This window comes from Pieris brassicae, chromosome 8 (genome assembly GCF_905147105.1).
Source record: "Pieris brassicae chromosome 8, ilPieBrab1.1, whole genome shotgun sequence".
In the NCBI taxonomy this organism is placed as follows: domain Eukaryota; kingdom Metazoa; phylum Arthropoda; class Insecta; order Lepidoptera; family Pieridae; genus Pieris; species Pieris brassicae.
In genome coordinates, this window is record NC_059672.1 from 6946488 (window position 1) to 6974278 (window position 27791).

Here is a 27791-nt window from a genome sequence, read left to right on the forward strand (position 1 = left end):
TGAAGGAATATAAACTAATTGACTTGGCTTCAACACAACTTCAGATATTTTATTTTAATATCGAAATTTTCAGTACAGGCTGACTGTATAGATATAAGCAAATGTAGTTCCATGTTTTTAGAAAATCCTTTTTAGAAAAAGTAATTACCACCAAATCTTCACAAAACTAACATAAGCGCTATATCACAGCTCACAACTAACTATTTAACCAAGGGATTTTAGAATTCCTCTATATATAGGTTATTTAATATATATTTTGTGCTGGTGTAATCTTATAAAAATATTGAATGTCTCCAATTTTATCCTTCTATTATGTACTTCCTCATAGCCAATCTTATACAAATGTAACAATTATATAATAAAAAAAATATCAAGAAAAATAAAATAATAAAAAATCCCTTAGTTTTCTTATTTTACTTGAGACAAAATGACTAAACAACTGGTTCAAATCAATCAATGGACAATTAGTTTAACCAAGCAATCTGATAAAAAAAATTCAACTCAATTTTGCACATATTCTACTATGAATAGGACAATATGTGATTAAACAGACTTATTTTAACCAACTTTAAGAGGTATTTTTTTCAATTACCTTCCCTTACCTTACCTTACATTTTATTATTTCAGCAGTTTTTCCATTTTGCCTCACAAAAATCGGGCAGAATCGTGTTCAATACTAGACTAGAGCCTAATGACTATATTGCGAGTAAGTAGGCGGCTGTAGGTAGATTCCAAACCGTTATATACAAACACCGCAATAGAAACAAAACTCAATAACCAATAGTGTTATATGAAAAAATGTATGTACAACAAAATTTTCATGATCCTACCAAAGGGCTCAACTAAATTCTGAACTTCCTCTTACAATCTGAGTTAGACGAAAGCCTTCGTGCGACGGCCTACTGCGAATATCACTTGAGCATTTTCAGTCAAGTCAGTCACATGACCATTACTCATATAAATTGCAAGTCACGGGACCATGCCTTCTTACAAATTGCCGACATATGACTATAATACAAAGTTTATTCATAGTTTCCTTACCCACGCACGGCTTAAAGATCTCAGGGGCCAGAGGTATCAGAGCCTCGCTAACTAAATGGCATCTAACTGTCAGTGGGTTCGCCACATCGAGTATCTAACGTGATCAACTCGAACATTTGGTAAATGGCTAGGTATTTTCGTAGAAGGAACTATTAAAGTGTGTCGTGAGAAGATATACCACTGCTTCATATGTGGACATCATTATCGCTGTGTTCGGTATCTGACGGACTAGCTGTGTGCCAAGGCCCCTGGAAAAATAAAATAATTAAACAAGACGGCTTTACAAGTCTTGAAGCGTGAAAGCATCAAAGTTAAGTATTTAACATTGACAATTTATACCTGACTACAAAATTTTTGGGCCTACCCGTTTTTGAGTTTTTTTTTTTATATAACGTGGCAAGCGGTAAGGATGCTCATCTGATGTTAAGTGATAGCCAATGGCAGACGGCTCTTAAATGTGTCGTCGGCCTTTAATTAATTGGTACGCTCTTTTCTTGAAGGAAGGAGGAGGAAGTCAAATTGGTTCGGAAATATTTCATTGGACAGCTTGGTGGCGGTAAAAACTGCATAAAACAGCGCCGGGTTGATACGGGTAGAATTTCGTATTCTGCCTTGACTGTTCTGAACACTTCGTGACAAATGCGGTAGAAGTTGCAGAGTGACCTCTCTGTGCATCGCCAAGGGATCAAGTCCCTCGTAAACTGATTAAAAATAAGACTAAATGTTTGTCATCAAATTTGACTGTCACCTATAAACACCGCGATACCCCTCTTCCATCCAAACAGTGTGCAATGTTTGCCAGAATTTCCTGTACTTGTCACCTTCCTCGCGAAGTCGCGTTCTTGCCACTTCTACAAAAAGACAGAAACAAGACAAGGATTACGATCAATGAAATATCCGTCAAATTTATAAAAAAAGCTTTATCGATTAATTTACGTTTAACGAAAGCTTTGAATTTATTCAGTGATAATTCTCTTATTTGGCTTGGGAGTTTGTTGAAAATCGTATACATTTTCGATATAAGGAGTGGTTCATCTTCTGGAGCCCCTTAATTTAGTTCCGTTTCGAGTATTATGCTGGTGAAAGTCACAATTTGTTTTAAAATCGTTTTGTACATGTCGCAGTAAAGTTGCTAAAACAGAGATTTAATTGAATCTCTAGACAGTAAATTAAAAATCGATATTTAATCAAGTCGCTAAAGTGAGTGAACGAAACGTTTAACGAGTTTCCTAAATGTTCCTAGGCAACAAGACTAACCTAACCTAACCATTTCTAATAAAGCAATCATCCCGGAGTCTTGTTTTACATTGTTAATCAACACGCCGGCTTTCAGTCAGACAGATAGTTAAACGTTTTCGACGTTGCTTTATTTAAATCAAAATTCTAGTGACTTGATTGAATATCGACATTTAAATAACTGTCTAGAGATTCAATTAACTCTCTGACTTAACTACTTAACTGCGACATACATACAACAAGGCTTCAAGGATCGTTTGAGCTTTGATTGACCTTTTTTAAGTTAACAATTTAAAGGAAGAAGACAAAAGTTTTGGTTTGGGTTGCAAGATAGATCTTGTAGACATAGGGATTAATTTTATTACGAAGTGCCAAGGGCAAACCAAACATTCATATAGTTTGGCATGTAGTGTGCTTTCGACATCAAAGACTATGAAGACTAGATTATGAACATTCTTCATGTCATAATAGTAAATATATGAAAGTCATCTCGGAATTATATCACAAATATAAAAATTAAATACGTTAGCTGATTACATATCATTTTATATTGCATATACTGATAACCGGTTATTTATATCATAATGCGCAAGGTGTTTTAAAAGAGTATTGTCATTCTACCAAAAGCAGCGCATGAACAAAGTATAGCGTGTACATACGAGTATCTAACTTGTACGCTACTACGTGCGTGTCGCGCACAACTGAGAAGCAGTGCGTGAGTCAGTTGACTCTTTATAGTTATGACAATGTTTTGTGTATATATTTTAAATTATCAAATATTTTTTTAATGATTACCATTATTGTTATACACACAATGCGCAGAGGCGATGCGAACTTGATAACGCAGAAAGCAAAAGATAACGTGGCCTCACCAACCAGATGGACCGATCAAGTAAAACAGTTATAGTCCTCAAAACTGTATTGTCAACATGAGACGCGCTGGACAGTAACTGGTGGAAACAGATAGTCCGCTCCAGGTGCCTCCTTTCTGACCACGACGCTCAGACATGAACTTCCGATTAAAGAGAGAGACTTTTATACCAGAAATATCAATAAGCATTACATTTGGAGTTTATTTGTATATCATCTATACACCTAAAAGTCTATCTCCTTTGAAAAGATTTCAATTATCAACGAAAAAAGGAAAATCATAAATTACTATATAATTTTAATGAACGTAACAATTATTAAAAAGTTGTATATTGGGTTGTATAAAAGCGAGATTCCGTTTTGAAATAAACTTATCTGTTATTATTGTATAAATTAGGGTGGTTATTGTTAATTGCCAATAATTTTGCCTTTTACAAAAGGTTTAATATTTTTCAGACCGGATTACTTCCAATTAAAAATACATTTTTTTATTTATTTTCACTAAGAAGCAAAGTTTTTAATCCATAATATTTTATGTTTAGTCCACGATTATAAGAACAAATATGATCTGCAATAATTTCCGAATAACTCAACTGACTTACTCTGACATTTATTCAAAAATAAATATCTTAGAAATATCCTATCTATGAACTGATCTCTATGACCTTATGTTATCAAAAGTATGTCAACTCTGATTGCAAATGATAAGCCTGTCCTAGAAATATTGAATCATTATTTACAAATATTTCAACGCGATTGGGCATAACATTGTCATGTCTGCATTTGGCAAAAAAAAACTCTTGAATAACGACGCAATTTAGAAAAAGTATTGCTTATATATATATAAGAGCAGTTTTGGCCTAGTGGCCTCAGCGTGCGACGCTCATCTCTGAGGTCTTAGGTTCGATCCCCGACTATGCACCAATGGATTTTCTTTCTATGTGCACATTTAATATTAGCTAGAACGGTGAAGGAAAACATCGTGAGGAAACCGGCTTGCCTTAGACCCAAAAAGTCGACAGCGTGCGTCAGGCACAGAAGGCTGATCACCTACTTGCCTATTCGATTAACAAATGATCATGAAACAGATACAGAAATCTGAGGCCCAAACCTAAAAAGGTTGAAGCGCCATTGATTTTTTATTTTATTGCTTATGTATGCCATGAGTGTGTTAAAGTAATTATTTACTTTACACGTCATTTTATCGCTACTAATATAAAAGAAGAAACTTCAAGAACTGTTTACATATGAAAGATATGCAATGCCCATGAACCATTACAATACTTCTTTATTAATATATATAACAAATACAATATGTAATATCTTGTTATTTTGGGAAGGTCACTCATTTTGCACATTCAATATATACTTATAAATATATTTACATGTAATATTTAATTTATAAAGCTAGCTTGTTTCACGATTTACACAACAAGCGGGGCGGGGATTGAATTACGCGTTATTATTAATATTATTTTCCACCTTTCAGTACTTTACACATAATGGTAGGTTTTAGGTATAAAGTCACAGGGTCACTGGGGGTGGTCACGATACGTTACTATTGGATACAGAAACGTTACGGCACGTTTCATGGGGGGAGTCAAGCTTCTCCAAAAATTGCGTGACGTAATACCTACTTGAAAGCTCCCTAATGCTGGAAATAATTTATGTTATCTGATTGTACTATTAATGAAACAATACCATAATAAATAAATAAACTTCAATGAAATTGTTATTTCTGTCAAAATACGTTTCCGAAATTTTCAAATATTTAAGGGAAACTAAAATATTTTCAAAAACCGATATCAAGCCGTCATTGCCAGTAAATAATAAATTTCGTTTAATATTATCTAGAAAACCTTGGCACAATCTAAAACCATGATTGAGGAGTCTTTGAGTTTAAAAATTTGATTTGAGATTACTAGTACAAACATTGTAGCAATAGATGTCGTTATTCAACAAAATACAACGGTCAGTAGAGACTGCGGAAAGAGAACGATCATGGGATTTGAGTTCGCTGCTGTGGTAAACTTTTTTTATTATGTTGACAAATATTCTTATGCCATAGTTTGACAGTAGTCGAAGTCGAAGTCAAAAATCATTTATTCATATAGGTAACACAATGTACACTTATGAACGTCAATAAAAAAATATACATTAAATGCTTCTAATTTTACATTTACTGCCAGTTCTCAAATCAAGGGCGTACAATGGAAGAGAAGAACTGGCAATAAACTCTCCGCCACTCTTTTTAATCGCCAAGTTTGTTTTTGTATTACACAACGTTTGTATAACCCATGTTCCACCTGACATCAGCAGGAGGCATGGTAAAATAGGAGCACGCACTTACATTCTCGTGGGAACAACACGCAAATACATAGTTAAAAATAACTAACATCACCGCATACACGAATTCAAGTACGACCAGTCACCACATGTAATAAATTTGCGGTTATTAAAATGTAAGCCTTACCGTGTGGATATGCGATGCAAGAAGCGATCGTCTTGGAAAAGGCCCCAGCGGCCATGAACTCAAGGAAATCTCTCGGGGAGCGAGTGTCGCTGACAACGCCATCTTTGCTTCGGGCAGCCATCAACCGGGCTTTGACACCTTCGTAGAGAACAAAGTGGACGACTGTCTCGCTTATGCCCATGTACGACGCCGTTATGCCCTTGTAGAAACCTTTGATACCCTGAAAACAGCGTTTATTTGGTATTAAGAAACAAAATACAAGCGACGTATCTTAAAAAAAAATCATAATATAAGCCCGCGGACCTATCACAGGGCATTAAAAAACTATTGCCTTTACTATGAATACACACAGTCAATAAAATTATTTAGTGAACTCTGGATTAGTATGTGATACTGTTTCTATCTTATCTATGAATAAGACTGATTTAAAAAAAGTTATTAGAGCGTTAAGAAAATTTAAAACATATTTGACATTCTCTTATTAAATAACATTAGGTCCTAGCTTCACAAGACTGGATTTATTGAAAAATTTATAAACAAACTTTTCTATAGTTTTATAGAAATTTTCGGATCGGACGGAAACTATATTTATTAGTTTAGAGATTACAGAAAATCTTCTGATGTGAAATAATTTTTTTTTTTCCTGTAGTTTTAGGAGCCTATTAAATTCGAACAAACAATGAAATCTTTCTTCTTTATAATATTATGTTAATTGATTAAACTCCTTAAACTGTGGAAATTTCGCGTTAGTTTACTTTTGTCACGATATGAGAGACATTGCAATTAATTAAAAATTATACTAACATGCTTTGCGTATATTCTCTTAATACACTCCAGCGCTGTGATATTTTGTCCGTCGAGTTGCAGCCGAGTTTTCACGAACCATATCGGGTTTGTCATAGTACATGAGACGAATCCTGAAATAGAATCTTAATTGAGACAAACAAACCACAGTTGATTATTTTGTTTTTTTGCCAATCGAGTACATTCTATAAATATATAGGCAACAGATATTATATATTATTGATAAGGACAAAACCATTCTAATTATTGAGTCCACTTTTTTGAATACATTTTCGTCATAAAATTAATTCAAAGTGTCAAAAATTGGCTATGTTTGGATTTTATTTCTATCGAGCGACGTAATTTAAATTGTGTATCGATCTTTAAAAATGGATACATAAACTCAACTCCACCATATATTTTTTTCCATTTGCCATCCTTTAAGAAACGATGATTAAAAATGGAAAGAAACAATGTACTTTTTTGGAGTTGTGCGACCGTATATAGGCCCTTAAGGGGAAATAGTGCACATGAACAGAGTGTCTTCCGTTTAATAGAGACTGTAAGTATTATTGGACACTTTCTTATGTTAAATAATCCTTTTAAAAAAAAGCTCAGAGTTAAATTACTTGTTAAGATTAAGTAAGGCAGTAATAAAACCAAATTTAAATATATTTTTTGTCACAGATCAATTGTTTGACATATGACATAGTGACAGACACGATAACATAATGTTATCAAACGACGTAATCTTGATTCAGAAAAGTCGAACACAAGAAACCTAACCTAACCTAACCTAAAAGGTTTAATAGCTTCAAACCATTTGATGTCTTGTTTTATAGATAAATAAATCTTGTGTTTGTAATTAATTCCTGCAAAATGGGTGGACCGATTTTGTTGAGTGTTCAATTGGAATGGATCTAATTCGTAAATAACTACATAAATATTGACAGCATGATAAATAAATCTATATATTAAGCTTTAAGCGATTTGTTGCAAGATCTCTTTTAAATAATCATTAATTTATCACACCGTCTATAATTAACGTCAGTCACATGACACAAAACTATCACATATATATAACTTTGTTTTTTAAACGTCGAAATATAGACCTTAGGAAAACATCAAATTAGTATCACATTTTAGTAGAAAACAAATTAAGCGTCCATGTTTACTTTGAGTCAAGACACGCTATCAGATAAAAATAATATATTTGTAATCAAATTAAATTTTAAATGGAAACAATTTATGAAGACAAGCTAAGTTTTAAGCATGTTTTGCATTGAGAATTTATTTTTACTTACGCTACAACACTTCACAAATACAATATCAGGTTTAACAGTCAACTGAATGCTGTGATGTATTAAGAGAGCTCTATCAGTGACAAAGACGGAGTATACTAATAATAAAAAAGCCCATGTATTTCCAATCATAGCAATTGTTCAGTATACAGTTTAGATTAGTTATATACATTTTTTTCTCACTCACAGAAGGAAGTATACTTCGAGACATAAGAACTTATGTCTCGTTTCCGAATCTTACACCAAAAGATGCTCATTTGCTCATCTCTTAAATAGTACCGAGAGGGTTAGGAATTATGTATTTGTACTCACCAGCTGCGCTTGCCGCTGACAAGTGCACAATAGGCGTGTCCGGTGGTATATGCTGATTGAGGATCGCTTTGGCCTGGGAGTACGTGCAGAAGTAAATCGCTCGTGATGGAGCCACGCCAACGATATTCGGTCCTAAGCCTTTGAACAGCGCCCGCGCACCCTCATTCTTCACTATATATCTGAAATGTATAGGAAATATTATTACACGCGTATTCATTGTGGTCTATTTTTGTTCGGGGACAGTGGTAACCATAGAAACAGGCCGTTAGCCCGCGATTTATAATAAGGCAACCATTTACCTGCAACGATTTTATAAAACAATTATCTGTTAAGGTGAGCGTCACATAAAATTTTATAGTAATGATATTAGGTAAGGCTTTGTCAAGTGACTATTTCTTAAGAGTTATTTATCACGAAGTTGGCAAACTACAGTAAAGTTTGCCTGATAACCATATCGAAGCAGGCTAATATAACATTTCTTTATGTATATACCTGAAGACATATCACTGACCCCTTCCACCTCTCTTATAACTAATTTTTAGAAATGTTTAATTAATTATCATTTATATGTCGACATTGTCACATAATTATTTTAAGACTACTGTTAGTTAAGACTTTAAGTATTCATTTATTTGACTTTTAAATTGCGTGCTATTAGTTTTTTATAGTTTGTTTGTGATTAAAGATTTAACCGCAATGTTGGCAAACCGAATCTCTATAACTCAAATGTCAAGAGAAATGCAAAAAAAAAAACAAATGAACGAGATTTCGACTTACAGAAGCGCGATTTCTATGTGTATTTTTCGATTTGTAGACGCGAATTTGAATAACAATTCTACTAAGTTTTGTAGATATATTTTACATATTAAAAAGAATTACATATTAACGAAGTAAACTGTACACTAACAGAAATTATGAATGTACTCTTTCATTGCACATGTACAAGACAAAAACTATAGATTAGAAGCACCGAAATTACATTTTGGATTTTATTGCTATTATTTCGGGAAATATCAAATACGACGTCATTACATTTTACTAACTACGACTTACGTAGTCTTCCTTTTGAAATTCGAGTTATAGATTATCAATGCTTCGTAGGGAAATTACATTTAGTTCGAGTAACAACGTCTAAATAATTCGAGACACCGCGTATTCAGGAGTTTCAGTGAAAAGGAATGGCAGTTTTTTTCGACTTACTCAGGATTTGGACTTAACGTTGTTCGAGTTATAGAGATTCCTCTGTAACAATATTTCTGATACTTGTTTATAAACTTTGTATTGTATTGTAACATGTGTGAGAGTGGAATTATTGCAACACAAAATAATAAGGCGAAAGGAGACTCCCTGTAAATTTCCACGTCTTATACATATTGTTTCAGTTGTTACCATTTGTGTGCGTGCATAATTTCTTTCCGCAATGGCACATGTACCATACAGTTGTTGATCATGCGCATCTCTAAACATCTAACACGTTGAGAGGCGGTTTGTGTGAAACACTGTCAAACGCTTTTTCGTAATCAACTAATGCTATACATAAAAGTTTACAAATTTCTATAAACGAGATTTTTTTTATTTATTTATTCATACTTTGTTACCATAATTGTACAAACAAAAAGTAAGTAGGTCACATAAGTTAATAGGCGACCTTATCGCTAACAAGCGATTTCTTTCAGGCATCCCCAATATGGAAGTATAAGAAAAGAAACACCTACAGAGGGTAAATTACAAGAAGTGCATAATTAACAAAAAAAAATATAGGATAGATTTTTTATTTGGATGTTTGGAATGTTTTTCAACAATCAGCGAGACTGCGATTAGATAATATGATATGATTAGATGTTAATAATCTTTTTTTACATAACAGGGGGCAAACGGGTAGGAGGCCCACCTGATGCCACCTGGGCCAGAGGGCTCGCCGGTGCGTTGCCTTATTAAGAATTGATACGCTCTTTTCTTGACCCTTAGTCGTATTGGTTCGGAAATACTTCAGTGGGCAGCTGGTTCCACATAAAGATTGTGCGCGGAACCGCCTTACAATGCTCAGTTGTGGAACAAGGGAGTTATATTAATTACGTTAAATAAATTTAATTTAAATTTAAAATGAGGTTTCATATTTGACGCAAGACAGAAAAATCTCTCAGCAGACTCTACAAAATCGTAAGTATGTTTATTTAGTAATTATTAGCACTATTCAATTATGAAAAAACCATTAAAATTAAATTTATTATTAAAATAATTTTCGCTAAGTAGGAACTGAGCAACAAAATTTAATCATAATTTACTTCAGTCTATGGCTTAGTCCCAAACTACACAATCGAAAATATACCACAATATTCATCAGAGATAATATAGAACTCTAATGCTGAAAGAATGTTTCATATCGTATCGGGAGTTTTGGAGCAAACAAACAATCAAATCTTTGCTCTTTAATATTCTAATAGATAAGATAAAGAGAATCGAACTTCGAGGGTGAACTGATAACCCATATACAAAGTACTTTCGTAATTTCTTTACCAAAATTTTATTTTTATGCTATGGAAAATTTCTAATAAATCTTATTGTCTTGATCGATGTCACAAACAAATCATAACTGTGTATAGTTTGATATTATAAGGATATTTTTGCTTTATTTTAATGCATGTGAGACAATATAGCTTTTTGGGAATTAATTACGACACGCGCAGATAGCGAGCGGTTGCCAAAACAAGTAAGAAAACAATATTCTTATGAGTAGGTACATGAGGCACGATGAACAGGCATAATTTTATTTTTTGTAGCTAAATTTGTGAGCCAATTTGGCCGTCTCATCCCTGTAGGTTCGACACCCGGCAGCAATGGACTTTATCTCCACATGCACATTAAACAGGCACTAGTACGATGAAAACGTCGTGAAACTGCACAGAGGGCTGATCCCCTAATTGCCTATTTGAAAAACAAAGGATTCCTGATCACAGATACACAAATCTGAGGCCCAAACCTAAAATATTATAGTGTCAATGCTTTGTTTTGTTTTTTTGTTTCATACAAATTTTTGGAGATACTTTCGTCAGTAATAACCGCCCATAGGACGGAGTCTTTAACAGGTTTGTAAATGAATTTTGTTAAATGATTTCACAGTTTAAGTAACAACTGACTTGCCAATGAACTTCAAACAAATATTTGTTCTAGAAAATTTAACTGTATTTTTAGGTACTCAGTTGAAGTCATTGCTAAGAACATATGTGAAAAGCAAACCATTTCGGTAGTGTCCTTCATTAAAAAGCTTATTCATTATTTAAAGGTACACGCAAGCTTATGTAAGTGTGCATGTTATAACATTCGACCAGTCACTACTGTCTATGTGTCCTGTTTTTACAAATATCTATTTACACGCCTGACGTTTGTGTAAATCCTTTCGCGATTCTGTTATCAGACAGTGTCAGGTTCACAATAAAATTGTAATGAAAATTTTCTCGGCGACCTTTCACCGAGTCATTTTAACAACCTTGCATTCCTCATTATATATTAGTCTTGTTATTTTTTACGTATATACAAATTAACATTGTTTTTTTTATTATTACACTTGACGGCTACTTCGATACAGAAATTCCACTAAGGATTTGAGTGCCGCGAAATCGCGGGCTACTCGATTGCGAGGAAGTTGGTTCTGGTTGGCTCTGCGCCTGATACGTAAGTTCCCATTGCCATTTACACATGTATATCAATCAGAACGTATTTATTCATAAGTCCTAAAACAACTATCCTATAAAGGTACAAGAAAATATGACGTCTTAATTTAGACACATCAATTTAATTAGATGACAAAAACAGACAAGAAAAAAAACACGAACAAACAATAAAAAACTAATTCTAGAATACGTAAACCTCATTTAGAGTGTAATACACAAAATTAGGTGGATTATTTTAAGATATATCAATATTTTAATGAATATTGTTAATTGAATGATAATTGTTTGATCGTACTCGTTTTAACATGTGTGTTTGAGAGCATAAAACAAAATAAATTTGAGAACGTATTAAAATATTTCACGTATGCAACCTTCCAATAGAGATATTCGTCAATAAATCTTATGACGTACACAGCTATCTCTCGATAACTGAATGTAAACATAAATTATAAATATCCCGACATTGGGTCGCCATATTTATATGACCTTTTCGCCAATTTTGGCGTTGGTTATTACAGGTTTACTCAATATCTTTATGAAAGCCTTTTGAGCTAACAGATAATTTTTGCTTAATGTGTGTATGTGTTTAAACCCAAAAATAGTCTTTTTGCACTTTTTATTTGATACAAAAATGATCAAAACATATGTAATGTCCTTTCTTTGTAATCCTAGAGTTACTATATCCTAATCCTAGTGTTCTATACGTACCTACGGCTCGCTTATCTTCTACTTGTAATGGTTCAGTGAAAAGGCTATCTCGCTCTTACAACTTGATTACTAACATTGAAGAAAATATTGATATATTTTACAACAATCTTCCAACTTACCGTAACTTTGTTTATCGCGCTCTTAATGAGGTTTAAGTTTATATTTAGTTTTAGTTATTATTATTTATTGTTTGTGGTTGCTTGTTTAATTTTTCCTTTGCTAGCTTGCTTATGATCTAATATAATTGATGTGTATGAGTGTAAAGTATAATTTTTAGCATGCACGTTGTTTTAACAAATCTGCGGCCATAGAGGGTTGCCACTGGATCATTATTGCATAGCCAATAATAAAAAAAATGTAACTATAACGATATATATAACCAGTATAAAATAAATCAATGGCGCTACAACCTTTTTACGGGCCTCAGTATCTGTTTCATGATCTAGGCAAGTAGGTGATCAGCCTTCTGTGCCTTACGCAAGCCGTCGACTTTTTGGGTCTAAAGCAAGCCGGTTCCCTCACGATGATTTCCTTCACCATTCGAGCGAATGTTAAATGTGCACATAGATAGAAAGTCCATTGGTCCACAGCCGGGATCAAACCTACCACTTCAGGCATGAGAGTCGCATACTGAAGCCAACACTGCTCTATTACTAAAAGTATCAACACATAATAACACACCCAACAAACACACCCGTGTAAATAACTTTCACGCCATCACACAGCAAAGTCGAATTAGATTACGTGTTTAATAATTTCCAATATCATTATCCTTTCGTATATAATTGTACTTTTTGTTTTGTGAAATTGAACTGCAGTACTTTTACAAAAATCTATGATATTATTGCGTATTATCAATCGGTTACCAGTAATGAAGGGCCGAATGATTCTATAAAGTCGTAGTATATAGGACCACATAATTAAATCGGAGCAACAACCTACATGACATGAAGCCCGTCCGTACTTACAATATGTATATTGTGTTATCAAGTCATATACGGTATGCGACCTAACAAGATATTGGATCAACTTATTTATTATTATGCCAACGTGAGTACTATTATTCAACAGTCATGTTATCGATTAAAAAATATCAAGCAGTGTAAAATTAATACCATTGAGCTGATAGTCACTTTGTATTTGTAATGTTACAACTCTGTTGGTGTGCAGTTTAAAAAAAATATCAACGTAGTTAAATCACACTATTATCTAATTAAATAAGAGCTGTCGCTATACCATGAGCTCATCAGATGTTAAGTGATACCGCCCATGGACACTCGCACTGCCATTGGGCTAGCATATTCATTGCCGGATTTTTAAGAATTGGTACGCCCTTTTTCTAGAAGTCCCTAAGGCGAATTGGTTCGGAAATACTTCCGTGGGCAGCTGGTTCAACATAGCTCAGTTGTGGACAAGGGCGGATCCAGCTTTGGCGCCAGGAGGGGGTCACATAGTCGTAGTCAAGCCAAGAACTTGTAATTAAACTTTGATAACAATAAATACAAGTAAAAGTAGGTATTTTATTAATGTGCGTAAGTACTGTACTAAAAAATATTTATTATTTATTGTACACTTGAAAAATTTAACACAATAACTTGACAAAATTGCGATCTTCTCTTGAAGACATCAAGAGAAGCAATATCACGCTTACGCACGCTTTTTATTTTTTAGAAATGGAATTTCGCTGTTGGCCTTAAGGGCCTTTACAGGTCAGCTCGGGCTGTTTTGGCTAACGTAGCTCGGCCTGAAGTGGCGTTCGTCCCGCGGCAAGTGTGGAACAACTGACGACGAGGTGATACGGGTGGAATTTCGTGTTGTGCCTTATTATTTTATTTGTATTATTATGTATTAGAAATACTACTACTTTTACTACATACTTTAAAGCTAAAACAAAGCGGCGACACATTTCTGTTTGTCACAGTCGGACTAAGTAATGTCAAAACGTCAACTGCTAATTGCCGGAAATAGCTATTTATAATTATCATACTTTAAAAAACATAACAAAACAACGTTTTACTATTTGAGGCACAACCTATATAAACAAAATCTCATATACGTTGTAAGAGCTTAGTAGCTCAAAACTCGAAGACAGCTGGACCAAGTCGAGTATTTTATTTATTTATTCACACTTCGTTGCAATAAAAATAAAAGAAACACAAAAACCACAATACATAGAAAATTACAAGGGATGGCGGCCTTATCGCTAAGCGATCTCTCCCAGGCAACCCTACTAAGAGAAAAACTAAAAAAAGAAAAAGATGAGTGCAAAAAGTGCAGAACCAAATGTTATACAAGAAAAAATATAGAACCTTAATCTACAGTACCTAATACAAGACAAAATATTAAGAACAAACTAAAAAGCTAATCTTACTGATTCATGAATAGCGATTCAATACAAAAGAAAAGGAAACACAGAAGGATTTTTTTGTAGTTATTGTTTGGTTTAATATGTAGAGATAAAATTGGAAATGTATGAAAAAAAATAGTATTATTCAGCTAAGTATTGATTTTATTCCGAAAAAGCGAAGTCCTGTAGAGGGGCAGCATAACAAAATATTCCACATTTTGTATATCGCTACTAATAAAAAAACACAAATATGCTATGTAAAAAAAACACATTATGGCTATGGTTTGCGGACTCAGTTTCCGCACTAAGACTCTCAATAGGTCCATTGTGCGTAAAGTCCTGACTAACTAAGCCAGCCTAATCGTTCCAAAAGCACAGACGCCTCTTGGGTACTGCGCAGGCTTCACGAAGCGACCTGACTGTTCCGAGAATTTCTGCACGTTATTTAGCCACCAGTCTCGCATTCCAGGACTACGAGGGTGACTGATAGAAAAAAAACACATTACGGCGAAACGAAGTTCGCGCTGCTGACGTTATAAATACATAATAATAAATATCATTTATTTATTTAGATAACATAACGTTTACGACGATAAAAATGCAAATACTTTACTGCCAACTCTCTAATCAAGGAGGAAGAACGTACATTCTTTTACAAAAGTATTTTGACGTTCACGTAGGCTTTCGATACAGAAATCGATATTTCGTAATGAAACACTTGCCCGATAATATTGTGATGAAAAAACAAACTGATAAGCTAATGATTGACGTAAATTAAGGTGAAGTGCGAATCTGTCTCACGCCCGTCTCGCGTGATACTCGGTGGGAGCAAATTGTTTCTTATCATTAGCGCATGCGCGATAACTACCAGAGCCGGTTAAATCCTCTGTATATAATTAAACAATACACAATTTTCCGTGTCATCGAAATTAGTCGGTAATAATTTGGATTTTTCACGTGAGATGTCAAATTTTATTCTAATCTCCATTAACTAGCTATTTTTGTCCTTGAGATCGTAAGTGGCAAAAAAAATTAAGTGCTTTGTAAACGATTTATATGAACATATATTGTTACAATAGGGAAAACGTTACTTAGTTTTGATACCTGCTAACCCAAACAAACGGTTTGCCGGAAACAGCACTGTTTTATATGCAAAAAAAAATACTAGCAATAAGAGATCTTTTATCAGTGTGATATTGAACTTATTGTTAGGAAATCTTTTTACATTACGTCTAGTACAAACGCCATATTTAATTGTGTTTATTTTGGCTTTTGCCATACAAAAACGTCAAATCCTATTCTATTGGTTATTGGTACGAATTTCATAGCATAAACAAAAACATATACACACTCTCTATATTACAATGTCTAGTTTCTATATCTAGAATTCTCACAACGAATATTTAACGACACGCCTTTATCCCGTAGGGGCAAAGACGACGTATCTCCACTTGCCACGGTCACGAACTCTCTAGCTTCATCTACATTCAGATCATTCACTATGCAAGCTCTTTTAACTTGTCCCTTCTCTAGTACCTCCTAGATTTGGTCCAGGTATGCAAGGACTATCGACTTCACCATCCACGGATGATGATACATTAGTATCTATAAGTTTCACCCATATAGGTTGCGATAGTGCTGTTCATTTTCCCAATATTCAATACTAGATTAAAACATGCAAAATCAATACTCAACGCTACAACACAATAATAGCGCAGTGGCATTTCGCCAACATTTTAGTATACAATTTATTAAGACATGTTTACTACGAAAAAATATTATTAATTACCCGATAACTTAACTCCACAACAACGCCGACTTCGGACTAAGAAAAATGTTTTGTATAGAATAGGAAAAAATGGCGATTGTACTGCGTAAAAAACGTAATTTATAATAAATAAGGATATGTTTACGGGTTCTGGCAGAGTGGTCAAATCAAATGGCAGCGGTTTTTGTTTTTATACATCAATGAACACGTGGAATACAACACAATTTAAAAATATAATTACATCGAATCACGCGCATTATATTTATAAAATTATTATTTACTATAACAAACCTTTACCAAAGTGAAATTACATACATCGTTCACGCCGTACAAACCGGTCCGGCTATATTTAAATTTCCCAACTATAACAAATCTATGTTTGAATGAATAACAAGTTCCAAGTGCATACGCAAATTGTTTCTATGATAGAAATGCTTTAATATGGTAAACAAAAGGAGGTCTTAGACGTTCTTACATTACTATCCTCGAAGTTCTATTATTTAGAACCAAATTCCTCCATCTTAAACAGCGTTAACAAGTATTTCTAAAGTGGTTAGTCGTGTCTTAATTGTGGAAGAAATCGTTGTGGAATTTCGCATTTTGCGTCAATATCTGATATGAATTTTAGCTGGAGTCAGCAGTCAATATTTATATACTACTTATAGTTAACCATCGTGACTTAGCCATTTGAAGCCAGAAGAAAGCTTTATTCAATAATCTTGTTACAACTACTTTAAATAATTTCATAAATCCTCCTAAAATCTGGAGGTAATACTTAATCAAGTGCGTACGGAGCGTATACGTGCACGTCATCACGTGCACGTCATCACGTACACATTGCGTGCAGTTTTTTTTTATTTTATGATAAAATTCCATAGAAATGAATTAAAAGAGCTCTATATTTACACTACTCGCATTGTTATACATTAATTTTTAAATATTTTAGTACTTACCAGCGATAATACCATTGTAAAGGTGAAATAACTTTTAAAATCGATCCGATTACCGAGTTTATATGATATAAACATACACATTTTCTCTTTATAATATAATTACAGTCAAAACGGTACGACGGAATCGGTTAGAACAACATATCGGTCGGATCCCAGTGGGTAAAAGAAGGTTAGTAGTAGTAAGTGAGGCACTTAATAACAACGTCATCGGCTGTTACGACTATCGGTTTATACGACCAAAAATGAGTAGACCCTTCGATGGCGTTATAATATATTTTGACTGTATACAAAGAATCGAAACTCCATAAAGACTTGCTATATCCGAATTTAATATTTGTAAACAACTACATACACTATCACTTAAAAACATTACACACACAGTGTTCATATTATATATTCAATTTTAAAGAGTTCCTATATCTACATATTTATTAAGACATGTTAACTATAAAGAAATAAATTAGAATCTCGTAACGACTATTTTTCGTCACATCATTTTTCCAAAGGGGCAGATAGTAATGGTAGATCACTTTTCTCTTCTTGCTATGATCCTGTAACACCTCTCTCGATTCATCTACTTTCACAACATTTGCTATGAAAGCTCATAGGTTACAGGAACTTTCAACCTCTCTAGCATCTTCTTATTTCCCTCCAAATTGTGTAGGTGTTAATTTTAATATTTTAGAAATAAATATTCAGCGCTTATTATCCATTGAAATCAATTACTCAGCTTGTGTAATACACACATGTATTACACATTATCACAATATAATTGAGTATTTAACGCATCGAATCTGCATTTAGACTGTACTATCTAAATTGATTATTTGTAAACAAGAATTGTGTAATTGCATTTAATTTGCTACATTGTAGTTGAGTTCATCGGAGTCGCGACACAAATTACGTGATATGCAAATAGATATTTTACGCTGTGTTCGTGAGATAAGTTTTACTAGAAACTATCATTGTTAAGTAACATTTTGTTCGTAATCAGCAGAATTTTCCAAAGGGAGCGTTCAAGTATTACGTAACGAATTTTGGGGGGGGGGTCCTCTTGTAAAAAGTAACGAGTTACTGAGGATGGTCACGAAACGATTACTATTGGATACAGAAAACGTTTCGGCGGCGTTTTACGGTAAAAATTAAAAGTAAATTTTTTACCGTAACTGTTCCGTATTTTAGAAAAGATACCTTTTAACATATACTGTAAATCATTATATATGAGGCGGTGAACTTTAATGTGAATAATACAGATTTGGCGCTAAGTATGACTGACTATCTTTGCTTAAAGTTTACTAAATACTTACATTAAATTTATAGCCTAATCTATACTATAAAAATGAATCGCAAAATGTGTTGATAAGTGCATAACTCTACAACGCCTGGAACAAGTGTACCAATTCTTTTTTTTAAATGTTCGTTGAAGTCAATTACAAGCACTCACTGTTGTCTAAGCAATGTCGCGTTCCGAAACACAACAAGTAATAATAGCGCGAAGCCGACCAAATTTAATTGTCAAAAAATGTGACAGCTATAGATCTAATTTTTAATTTGGTAGGCTTCGCGATATTATTTCGTAATTTTTGAATTATTAATTTAATATCCCTATCTGAGCAAAATTATTTGAATACATACTAATAGGAAAATATATCAATGAGGCACACAATTTTTAAATATTTGTCACTTTTAGGTTCTCACTATTCTTTTAGATTATTGTTATATATATTTGAACCCTAAGTTCGCCTCTTAGTTTGAAGCCTTCTAGCAGACATCCCAGTCGGGGTTTTTTAGTGGGTCACAGAAGAGTGGCCAAAGTTCGTGGAAGTGAAGATACTTTGGTCACCCGAGCTGAACCTCACACATCGGCCTATCATCCGGGTGATGGTTCTGCCATGAGAATTTTTTGCGCGGACTATAAAATTGGTAGGAACTGCCACATTTCAAATCTTTTTGACAGAACGAAGTCTGTGGGGTCCGCTAGTAGCTAATAAAACATTAACCATCTTATCATAGTTGGTGTGAGAAAATATTTTGGGAAGTCATTTGGCTTTATTTAGCAGTAGTAACAATTTCTTTTAAATTAAAAACTTAAACTTTAGTTTATTTAATTTCAGTTTGTATAAATAATGTTGTGTATAAATGATCTTAATATAAACGAAGTTGGTTTGGTGGAAAAACAAACTATACACTGTTTTTCTGTCCACCAGGACGTCGAACATATTTAAATCATTAACATATATACTAAGCCCAGTGACAACAATGTATCATACGACTTTGTATAAAGTTTAGGTATTTTTATTTATAATATGTATGTGTAGCTGTAAGATTACTTATACAAAATTAAAACTTTTAAACCAACATTATCGGCTTTCGTTATATTAAATTTTAAAATAGCTAATAGTTTTTCATAATAAATAGGGCAGTCGAAATGGCGTCACCTAGTGTACCATGAACGTGATCTATGGCTATTCAGAGAATAATCTTCAAAACATACTCCTTAACAATCTGACAAATCTCACCTGATGCACTGAATAAGGCTCATCCTCTGCGCCGTCCTCGCGTGGCCTGCGCGCGCGCACTGCTGCACCTGGTAATTGTACGACATCAGCATGCGATCTGCTTGCTTGCTGTAGGCGAACATTGCGCCCATCGTACGTCTGTAGCCCCATTTGGCCTCCTGCATTATATGGCCAATTAGTATTTAAACTTAGGGCTGGTTAACTAACTACAATACCCAAGAATGCCAGAGTAGAAGATCAGTTTTCTTCAGCTCTAAGTTCAGTATTAACAACTAAATATGCCCGAATGTGAACAAATTGTGGCGCCATTAAGTACAATGTGTCAGCCATTGACAGCTCCAAGTATAAATAAATCTAAATTTACCGAATTTTCAGTCCTTGAATGAAATTAATTAAAAAAAATCAGAACAAATGTTTCTATCATAGTGCAATATTGATTTAACTGTTATTTTATTTGTTTTTGTTACCTATGTAGACTATGGGTATTGCAGCGTTATTCTAATAATATTATTAAAAAACGCGTACAGCAAATCGCATGAGAACGTATTGGTATGATATTTTTTATAACAGGGGCCAAACGGGCTGGAGGCAGACGTTAAGTGATTAAGCCCATGGACACCCACATTGATAAAATAAATTCATCACATACAGCACCATTTTAAAACTCGACTTCAATAAAAAAACATTCTCGAATTCACTTAAACACCCACAAAAATTCGTATCAATTTAATTACCAATACCAAGGTTTACTAAGATTCTTAGTATCACGCATAACGATAGATATATTTGATAAAAATAATTTAAATTGGCGTTTGTTAAACTCGCGGCTTCAAGCTTCGTTTAACAATCATTATGATCATCAAGTATATATGCCATCGCGATCTATTTAGTGATTCTGGTGTCCAACTTCAAACCCCGAGGTCTTTGGCAACGCCATACCACCAACGTATCGCATTTAATGGAAATTTCCAAAACGTTCAAAATATTAAAACGTATACGTAACGTATATACAATAATGCGACGATCTTATTTAACAAAAACTATTATTGCTACCCATTAACGATTTACATCTCAGTCAAATTAAATATTAACATACCAATACGTTCAACTGGTTAAAGATATGTTCTTAGCAATACACTATATTACCCATAAATCAGTAATAATAATTAAAAACATATTATTTAGTCATCAAACTAAACATCATCAATTTTCCAGCTGTTAAAATATCACATGCAATTGTCAATATTTACACTAAAATAACCGAACTACAGTGGCCCAAAGGGGGTGATGCAATAAATAAAAAACATTGACAACATAGTATTGTCTTCTGTTAACATAGCTTTACACATTGAAAGAAAACACTTTTTAACCGGATTGAAGCTATATATTATTATTATAAACTTATAATTTAAAAACGTCGGAAAAATTTAAAATTATGTAAATAATTATAAGTTTATAATAATAATACATAGCTTCAATCCGGTTAAAAAGTTTTTTCTTTCAACTTTGACAATGTTATATATTTGTAGGAGCTTGAGAAAGGCAACCAAAAGTCGTTTCCGTTTACTATTATTAATAAGATTTATTAATCTCACGTAGTAATTGTATCGCAATGAAATCCCTTCAGATATTATGCAATACAACGCAAACTTACTTCTTTACTTAGATGCAAATGGGTGGCGCAATAGACAATACTCTTTACAACACATAGAGAGACATGGACGTCGACTATACAGTCCTATCTTATTTATGAACTAAATAAAAATGTGTTTCAACTTCAAAGAAATCTAGCGAAATTCTTATGCAATAAGCCTCTTGGTTTTAGTTGTGTGGATGATGAAATGATGCACTGTGTGTTACACTGTGTGAGGCATTAAAGAATTATTAATCGATAATTATATATTTACTGTCTAATAACAATCAACGTTCTTCACTTGCATATCATTTAACGGTATATATTTATTAAAAAAATTGCCGTTACTATTTAATTTACTTCTGAAAAAACGAAAATTTATATTAAATCGGAATTGCAGTAATGGATTTAGCGTGACTCTCATCCCTGAGGTCGTAGATTCGATCCCCGGCTATGCAAGAAAGGGCATTCTGTCTAGGTGCGCATTTAACATTCGTACGTAGTCGTACGAATAAATACATAGTAACGAAGCCGGAAGGCCTTAGACCCAAAGAGTTCAAGGGTGTGTTAGAGAGACTTTCCAGAAAACAAATGATTAGGAAACATATACAGAAATCTAAGCCCCCTAAGCGTAGCGTGGTTGAGCGGCACTGGTTTTCTTATATTAAATCGATTAAACACTTTTATAACTATAAAAGTTATTTTTAAAAACGTTCAGTATACTTGGCTAAACAATTATAAAAAGCTTGTAAGTTCTCGTTAGTAACAAATTATCTTATCACACTTCAATTTATAAACAATAACAACAACGGAAAGTTTCGTTAGCAAGTCGATTCTTGAATTCCAAGTGAGTCTTTTCTAATTAAATAGGATATAGTCAAATATTTAACACATATTTGTTATAAAAAATGTTTTATCTGAACGTGTATATAATAGTAACGACCTCTTGGTTAAATAGGGTCGGATTCGACTTCCGACCAGAGCACAGATTATGAATGAATGGTGACCTGACGAATTTACTATCAGTTGCTAGGTCAAAGTCCAAAAATGTTACTGCCTGTTAAAGATATTTTAAAACAAAATTGACTACGACTCATAAAAATTGATCTTAAATAAATCTTGGCCCTATGTTTAAAAACGAGTACTGACGGCTCCATAAAGCCCTTAATATATTGGTAGCTACGGTATTATTCATATTTAGATGACTCATTGCACGAATAGAAATGTACAATAAAGTGTATGTCGTTCATACAAACAAGCACGCAGCATTTTACAGATTACAATACAATTACTGTAGGATACGCATAATTTAGGTTTACATTAAATTTAAAAAAAAAACAATTCACATTTAACTACCAACAAATAGTTATGTATGTCATATAAAAACGTATGTCATTCTGAAATAACATAGCGTCCTCAATGGAAAATTATTTTTTAAAATCTTTACAATTAACTTAAACAAATTAACACCCGGTTCATATAATTATATAAATTTAGTGTCAAGAGTAATAAAACCATTCAATCAAAATGAAATTTAAGGAATTTGTTTATATCATTGTAATAAAAATTGTATAATTCACTAATTTTTGAAGTTAAACTTCTTTATCGGCGATGGAAAAAAAATACCGTCACATTTAAGGGTTACGCGTCACATTTTTCCGTTACATGCTATTTTTTCTTGTCCCTACCACTGTTGATTCGAAGCCATTAATTACAAAAATATATAATAACGATAACAATGATAGTAATAAATCTATTACAATTAATGAAATTCTGTAATAATTGCATTATTCGTATTCATGTCTATGATAATAGAAGCCCACTTTATCTTATTTAACCAATTTCTGTAAAGTTGCATATAGTAGATATTTTTTTTAAACAAAGTCATAAAGAAGTTTTATATGTAGTTTCATACAATATATGGCATAATTAATAAGCAAGATAAAAAACCTTCATTCCAAGGCCGCAAGCATAATAAAATGTCTAAGGTCATAACGACCAAGTCTAAATCTAGACTTATGATAGCTTTAGACTTATGTGTACATATGATAATCAAATGATTCATCTGAGAACACAAAACGACGTAGGAAATTTACTTGACACTTCGGTCTTCTTCGGATCGGTCTTCAGATATGAGTCTTACAATATCATCAAAATCAAAATAACATTACTTAAATCAGGAAAAATAGAGAAATTTATGCTTCAGCAACTCACGAAAATTCCAACGACGCTATCATTTTAAATTAAAAAAATATATGTAATATTTTTATTAATGAATTTCAAACAATTAGCATGATTTGACAATCGCGAAATTTCAGTTGTCACAACCAGTTGAAAGAAATGTCTTAAATGTTTTGTTTCGTCGCCCAACACCTCGTTACCAACATTTATTGTTTAAAATAAAAATATCACTATTCCCGTCCCATTTTGTAGAAAAAAATGGTTACCAAGTGCACATACTACGCCGTATCTAATTGACTACTGTGAAGCAAAGAAAACACATTGTGATATGAAGTTATTTGTAGAGTGACCTTGGTACTCCGTTAGTTTCATAAACGACATTGGACAAGGTCAAATATTACTAATAATCTAAGGCACTACAGCCTATGCATAAAAGTTTTCCTACTTCGGGACATAATATTTGATCGGCAAATGTTCTTGTCTTCCGTACTTATTATATCATCGACCAATCGTTTTCAAATTATAAACAGATAACTTCAAAATGGCGGATATACTTTAAGAATATCAAATATTTTAAAAATCATTTAATACAGACAATATAAACAAAAACAATAAACTGCGCATAGATCATTTGCATAGCCAACATAAAAACCTTAGCAGTGCTGCAACAAACACTGCCCAAAAATAATAGAGATCTAAAAATAGTGTGAAATCGCAAACATCCTAAGTCAATTAAGGTTCATTATTCTCTGTTGATTGATTGGTCGGCTATTTCTGCGCAATACATTGACAATAAAGCGAACTAATGATAAAAAACGTAAACAAGATCCGAACGTTATGTGAATGAATTAGCATATGTAAAATTAACATTGAATTTTTTATCATTCAAAGTTCTTTACGTGTAGTACCAAGGTCCGTTTATCACTTCTGAAAAGGCATTCATACCTATTAAATAATGTAAAAACCTATGATCCCTACAAGCACCAAGCTAAGTCATAACAAAAGCGCAAAAATGTTTCAATTAACTTTAAATAAAACAAGTTGTTGTTTCCAAAACCTAAATATAGCCTAGATGTAATGAATAACACATATTTCCAACGCCATAAAAATGGACAAACGGGTTAGGTGAGGATTTTATTGAACAGTTAGAGAATTTCGTCGTCAATTATCATTAGAAATCCGGATCTGTGACAAAAGTTGATGTTGCTATGTGAGGTATGTACTATATTTTAAGAAGTTGTTCTACTTTTTTATTTTTGCACACGTGTATCAGGGTCAGTACTATTGTACCGTCTGAAATACTATCACAATGTATATTTTTTTATTTCATGAATAAAGACTATTGCAGTCTATAATTGGTAATAATATAGATATTGGAAGAGAAAAAAAAATTAATTAAACAATCGAGATGTCATATTATGCGCGTATGAAAAGTTTATTTTTAGTTAATTCGTAAAATACTCAAAACGTTTTCATCAAGACTTTATCATCCGTGTACGTGTTTTACGAGAGAACTACATATACTTTATTGTCAAACAATATAATTTACACTGACGCGAAGTTGAGGTTAATTTATGGGTAGACGCCGGTTATATTACAGTTACGGATACAATAACATTATAAAAGACTACTGATATTAATATAAATAAACAGCATATGTTTTACGTTATAACCAAACTAACTACTTTAAAGCAGATCGCTTTTTTCTATTTTTACAAATCTTAAATTTTATAATAAGAATGTGTTATATTAACTAAATACTAAGTGACATAGTAAAGAATGAAACCACCATAGGTTTCTCTTTTCTTCTAAATAACACAATACCTATTTCTATATTAAAAACTGAGCACCCCAGTGAACCTCACCTTTACCTAATCAATTGCATTATAAACCCTCAACATTAATCAATTGTCATTAATTTTATCTTCTCAATGTGTAATTTACCATTTCTAATCATGACTATTTACTAAACAGTAATAACCAAACATGCAACATTGCATGCATCCATTAACATTAAGGAAAATTGTATTTTCCTATAAACTACCCACAATTTACTGATTTACAACCATTTAATAATTATTATGCCTTTGCTAATGAAAATATTAATTGACCTGGCCTTTATTGTACAGAATTATAAAGAGAACATCATAAATTAATTTTAATCTCTGTTTGCCTTTTCCAAAAGTACTTCCACATATCATAACTTTAATACTGATAACATTAATCTTTATTAATTCATCATCATTACCGAACCTTGAAAGATGGTAATACATCTGTATTATATTAGTTATATATTAATACCAAATTACATGTTTGTTGTTATTCTATAGCAATATTTCAATTTTTTATTACTCAAGAAGAAACTAATTTAATTATTAATAACCTTACCTGGTGTTTTGGGATTTTAGAACAGACTCTTTTAGAACTAGTAGTATTTGAAGATGGTGGGGGTGGTGGTGGAATGACCACACCTTTAGATGATTGCAGACGCGTCTTAACAACTTCTAGAGGGCAGGTAACTACTGCTCCCGCTGTACCCGCTACCCTGTGGATTTATACTTATTTTTAAACATTTAAAACTAATGTGTATAAATTTCATCAAAAATTTCATTCTACAAAACAAACTTATCAACAATTTTATCAACCAAATAGTTATCTGAGTCTTTTGCAAAGTACCATTTATATATGACTCTAAAACTTTGTTTAGAGAGTTTTTTTATGTAAATTATTACATAAAAAAACTCTCTCCAATAGTGATTTTGCGACAACAGCAACTTTTCGTAGTCAACAAATAACTAATCTAAGTATATTTTTATATTTTATAACAATATTGGGCTTTAAATTTACATTAATCAATATCTGTTTAAGGGAAAGACAGCCTTTCCGAAAAATACCCCCCTCGTGAACTAGCTTTTTGATTGCATTTTGCATGTTAATTCTTGTTTAATTTTCAGTTACCCCTTACAACATTCAACAAAAATCTATTTTAATAACAAATTTTATTAAATTATTTATGTAGATCATGCTAACCATTGTCAATAAAGATATGACGCCGTATCTGAGCACATGTATCGACGAAAATACGAAGGTCTACATCAAAGTATGCTAATAAGTTAGGCATTCTTATAATCTAATTTATAAAACTTAAACCCACCCTCCGGCAACCAGATGAATAGCTGTATCCCTTTGAGACATTTTAGCGCCACCAGAATAACAACATGACTGCAAGTCTAAAAATAAACAAATGCACCACTACCACTTCGAAAATAGCAATGTCTACACTTGTATTTTATATTCAATAAACAAGTTAGGTAATGTTTTTTCAAAGCGGATATTTATTATATGTAAGTATAACACTGGATCATGTCGTTAAAAACACTATAGATACACTGAAAATTTTCTTGCTTTTCTGAAGAACAAGAACGATGATACGATCCGCCGGTCACCGGTCACGTATGCCGCGTCGAGCAAACATGAAAAAATGAGCAAAAAAAAACGAAATTCATGTCATGTGTACCATGGAGCGTTGACTATTGATAAAAATTAAAATGACAACACTAAATGCAGACTCTATTGTCGACTGTCAGATGAAAGTCACAAGATTATGTCAATTCTCAAGTGGCCGCCAAACTCCGAACAGTGTAGACGACACGACATGACTGTTACTAGTTTCTACGGTCTCTGATGGAAGAGGTATACTAGACTGAGTAAAATCTCATCTTAGGCCTAACATATATGAGTCCTAAATTTTTGCATAATTAAAAACAACTTTTACATCGCTGTTACTCAAATATCTTTAAAAATCAATAGCATTTCTATGTAATTTCGAAATCGTTACTTTTATAATCAGGAGTGCTACTGTTTACTTGTTAATTTTTTTTTGGGATTTCACAAAAAATTTGCTCACTGAACCTGGTTTGTCAGTCCATGGCTTAAACAACCGTTGTCAATTTTTATATTTGTTTCGTGATCATTGGCATTCTGATCGGAAAGTA

The 27791-nt window shown here is 33.0% G+C and overlaps 1 protein-coding gene across 2 annotated transcripts; it reads right to left on the reverse strand.

The window, feature by feature from the left end:
- Positions 1-66: 66 nt before the first annotated feature.
- LOC123712843 (mitochondrial carrier protein Rim2) lies at positions 67-27321 on the reverse strand. Of its 2 annotated transcripts, none has more exons than XM_045666158.1 (8): positions 26951-27321; positions 26185-26341; positions 19983-20050; positions 8017-8195; positions 6425-6537; positions 5621-5840; positions 1790-1892; positions 67-1289 (listed from the first exon to the last, which is right to left on the reverse strand). In XM_045666158.1, the coding sequence occupies exons 1-8, from the start codon at positions 26989-26991 to the stop codon at positions 1169-1171; spliced, it is 1002 nt and encodes a 333-aa protein (XP_045522114.1). In that variant the 5' UTR covers positions 26992-27321; the 3' UTR covers positions 67-1168. The 2 variants fall into 2 exon arrangements, with proteins under 2 accessions (XP_045522114.1, XP_045522113.1); XM_045666157.1 differs by having other exon boundaries at positions 19983-20140; positions 26951-27320.
- Between the last annotated feature and the right edge of the window lie 470 nt (positions 27322-27791).

Excerpts from the sequence above, each read along its gene's own strand:
- LOC123712843 (XM_045666157.1), bottom strand. The coding sequence starts at position 26,991 with ATGTCTCAAAGGGATACAGCTATTCATCTGGTTGCCGGAGG. Across the intron at positions 8,196-19,982 it reads AGCCTTATTCAGTGCATCAG|ATATATAGTGAAGAATGAGG; the intron begins GTGAGATTTGTC and ends TATACATTTCAG. Across the intron at positions 1,290-1,789 it reads GGGTATCGCGGTGTTTATAG|GGGCCTTGGCACACAGCTAG; the intron begins GTGACAGTCAAA and ends TTATTTTTCCAG.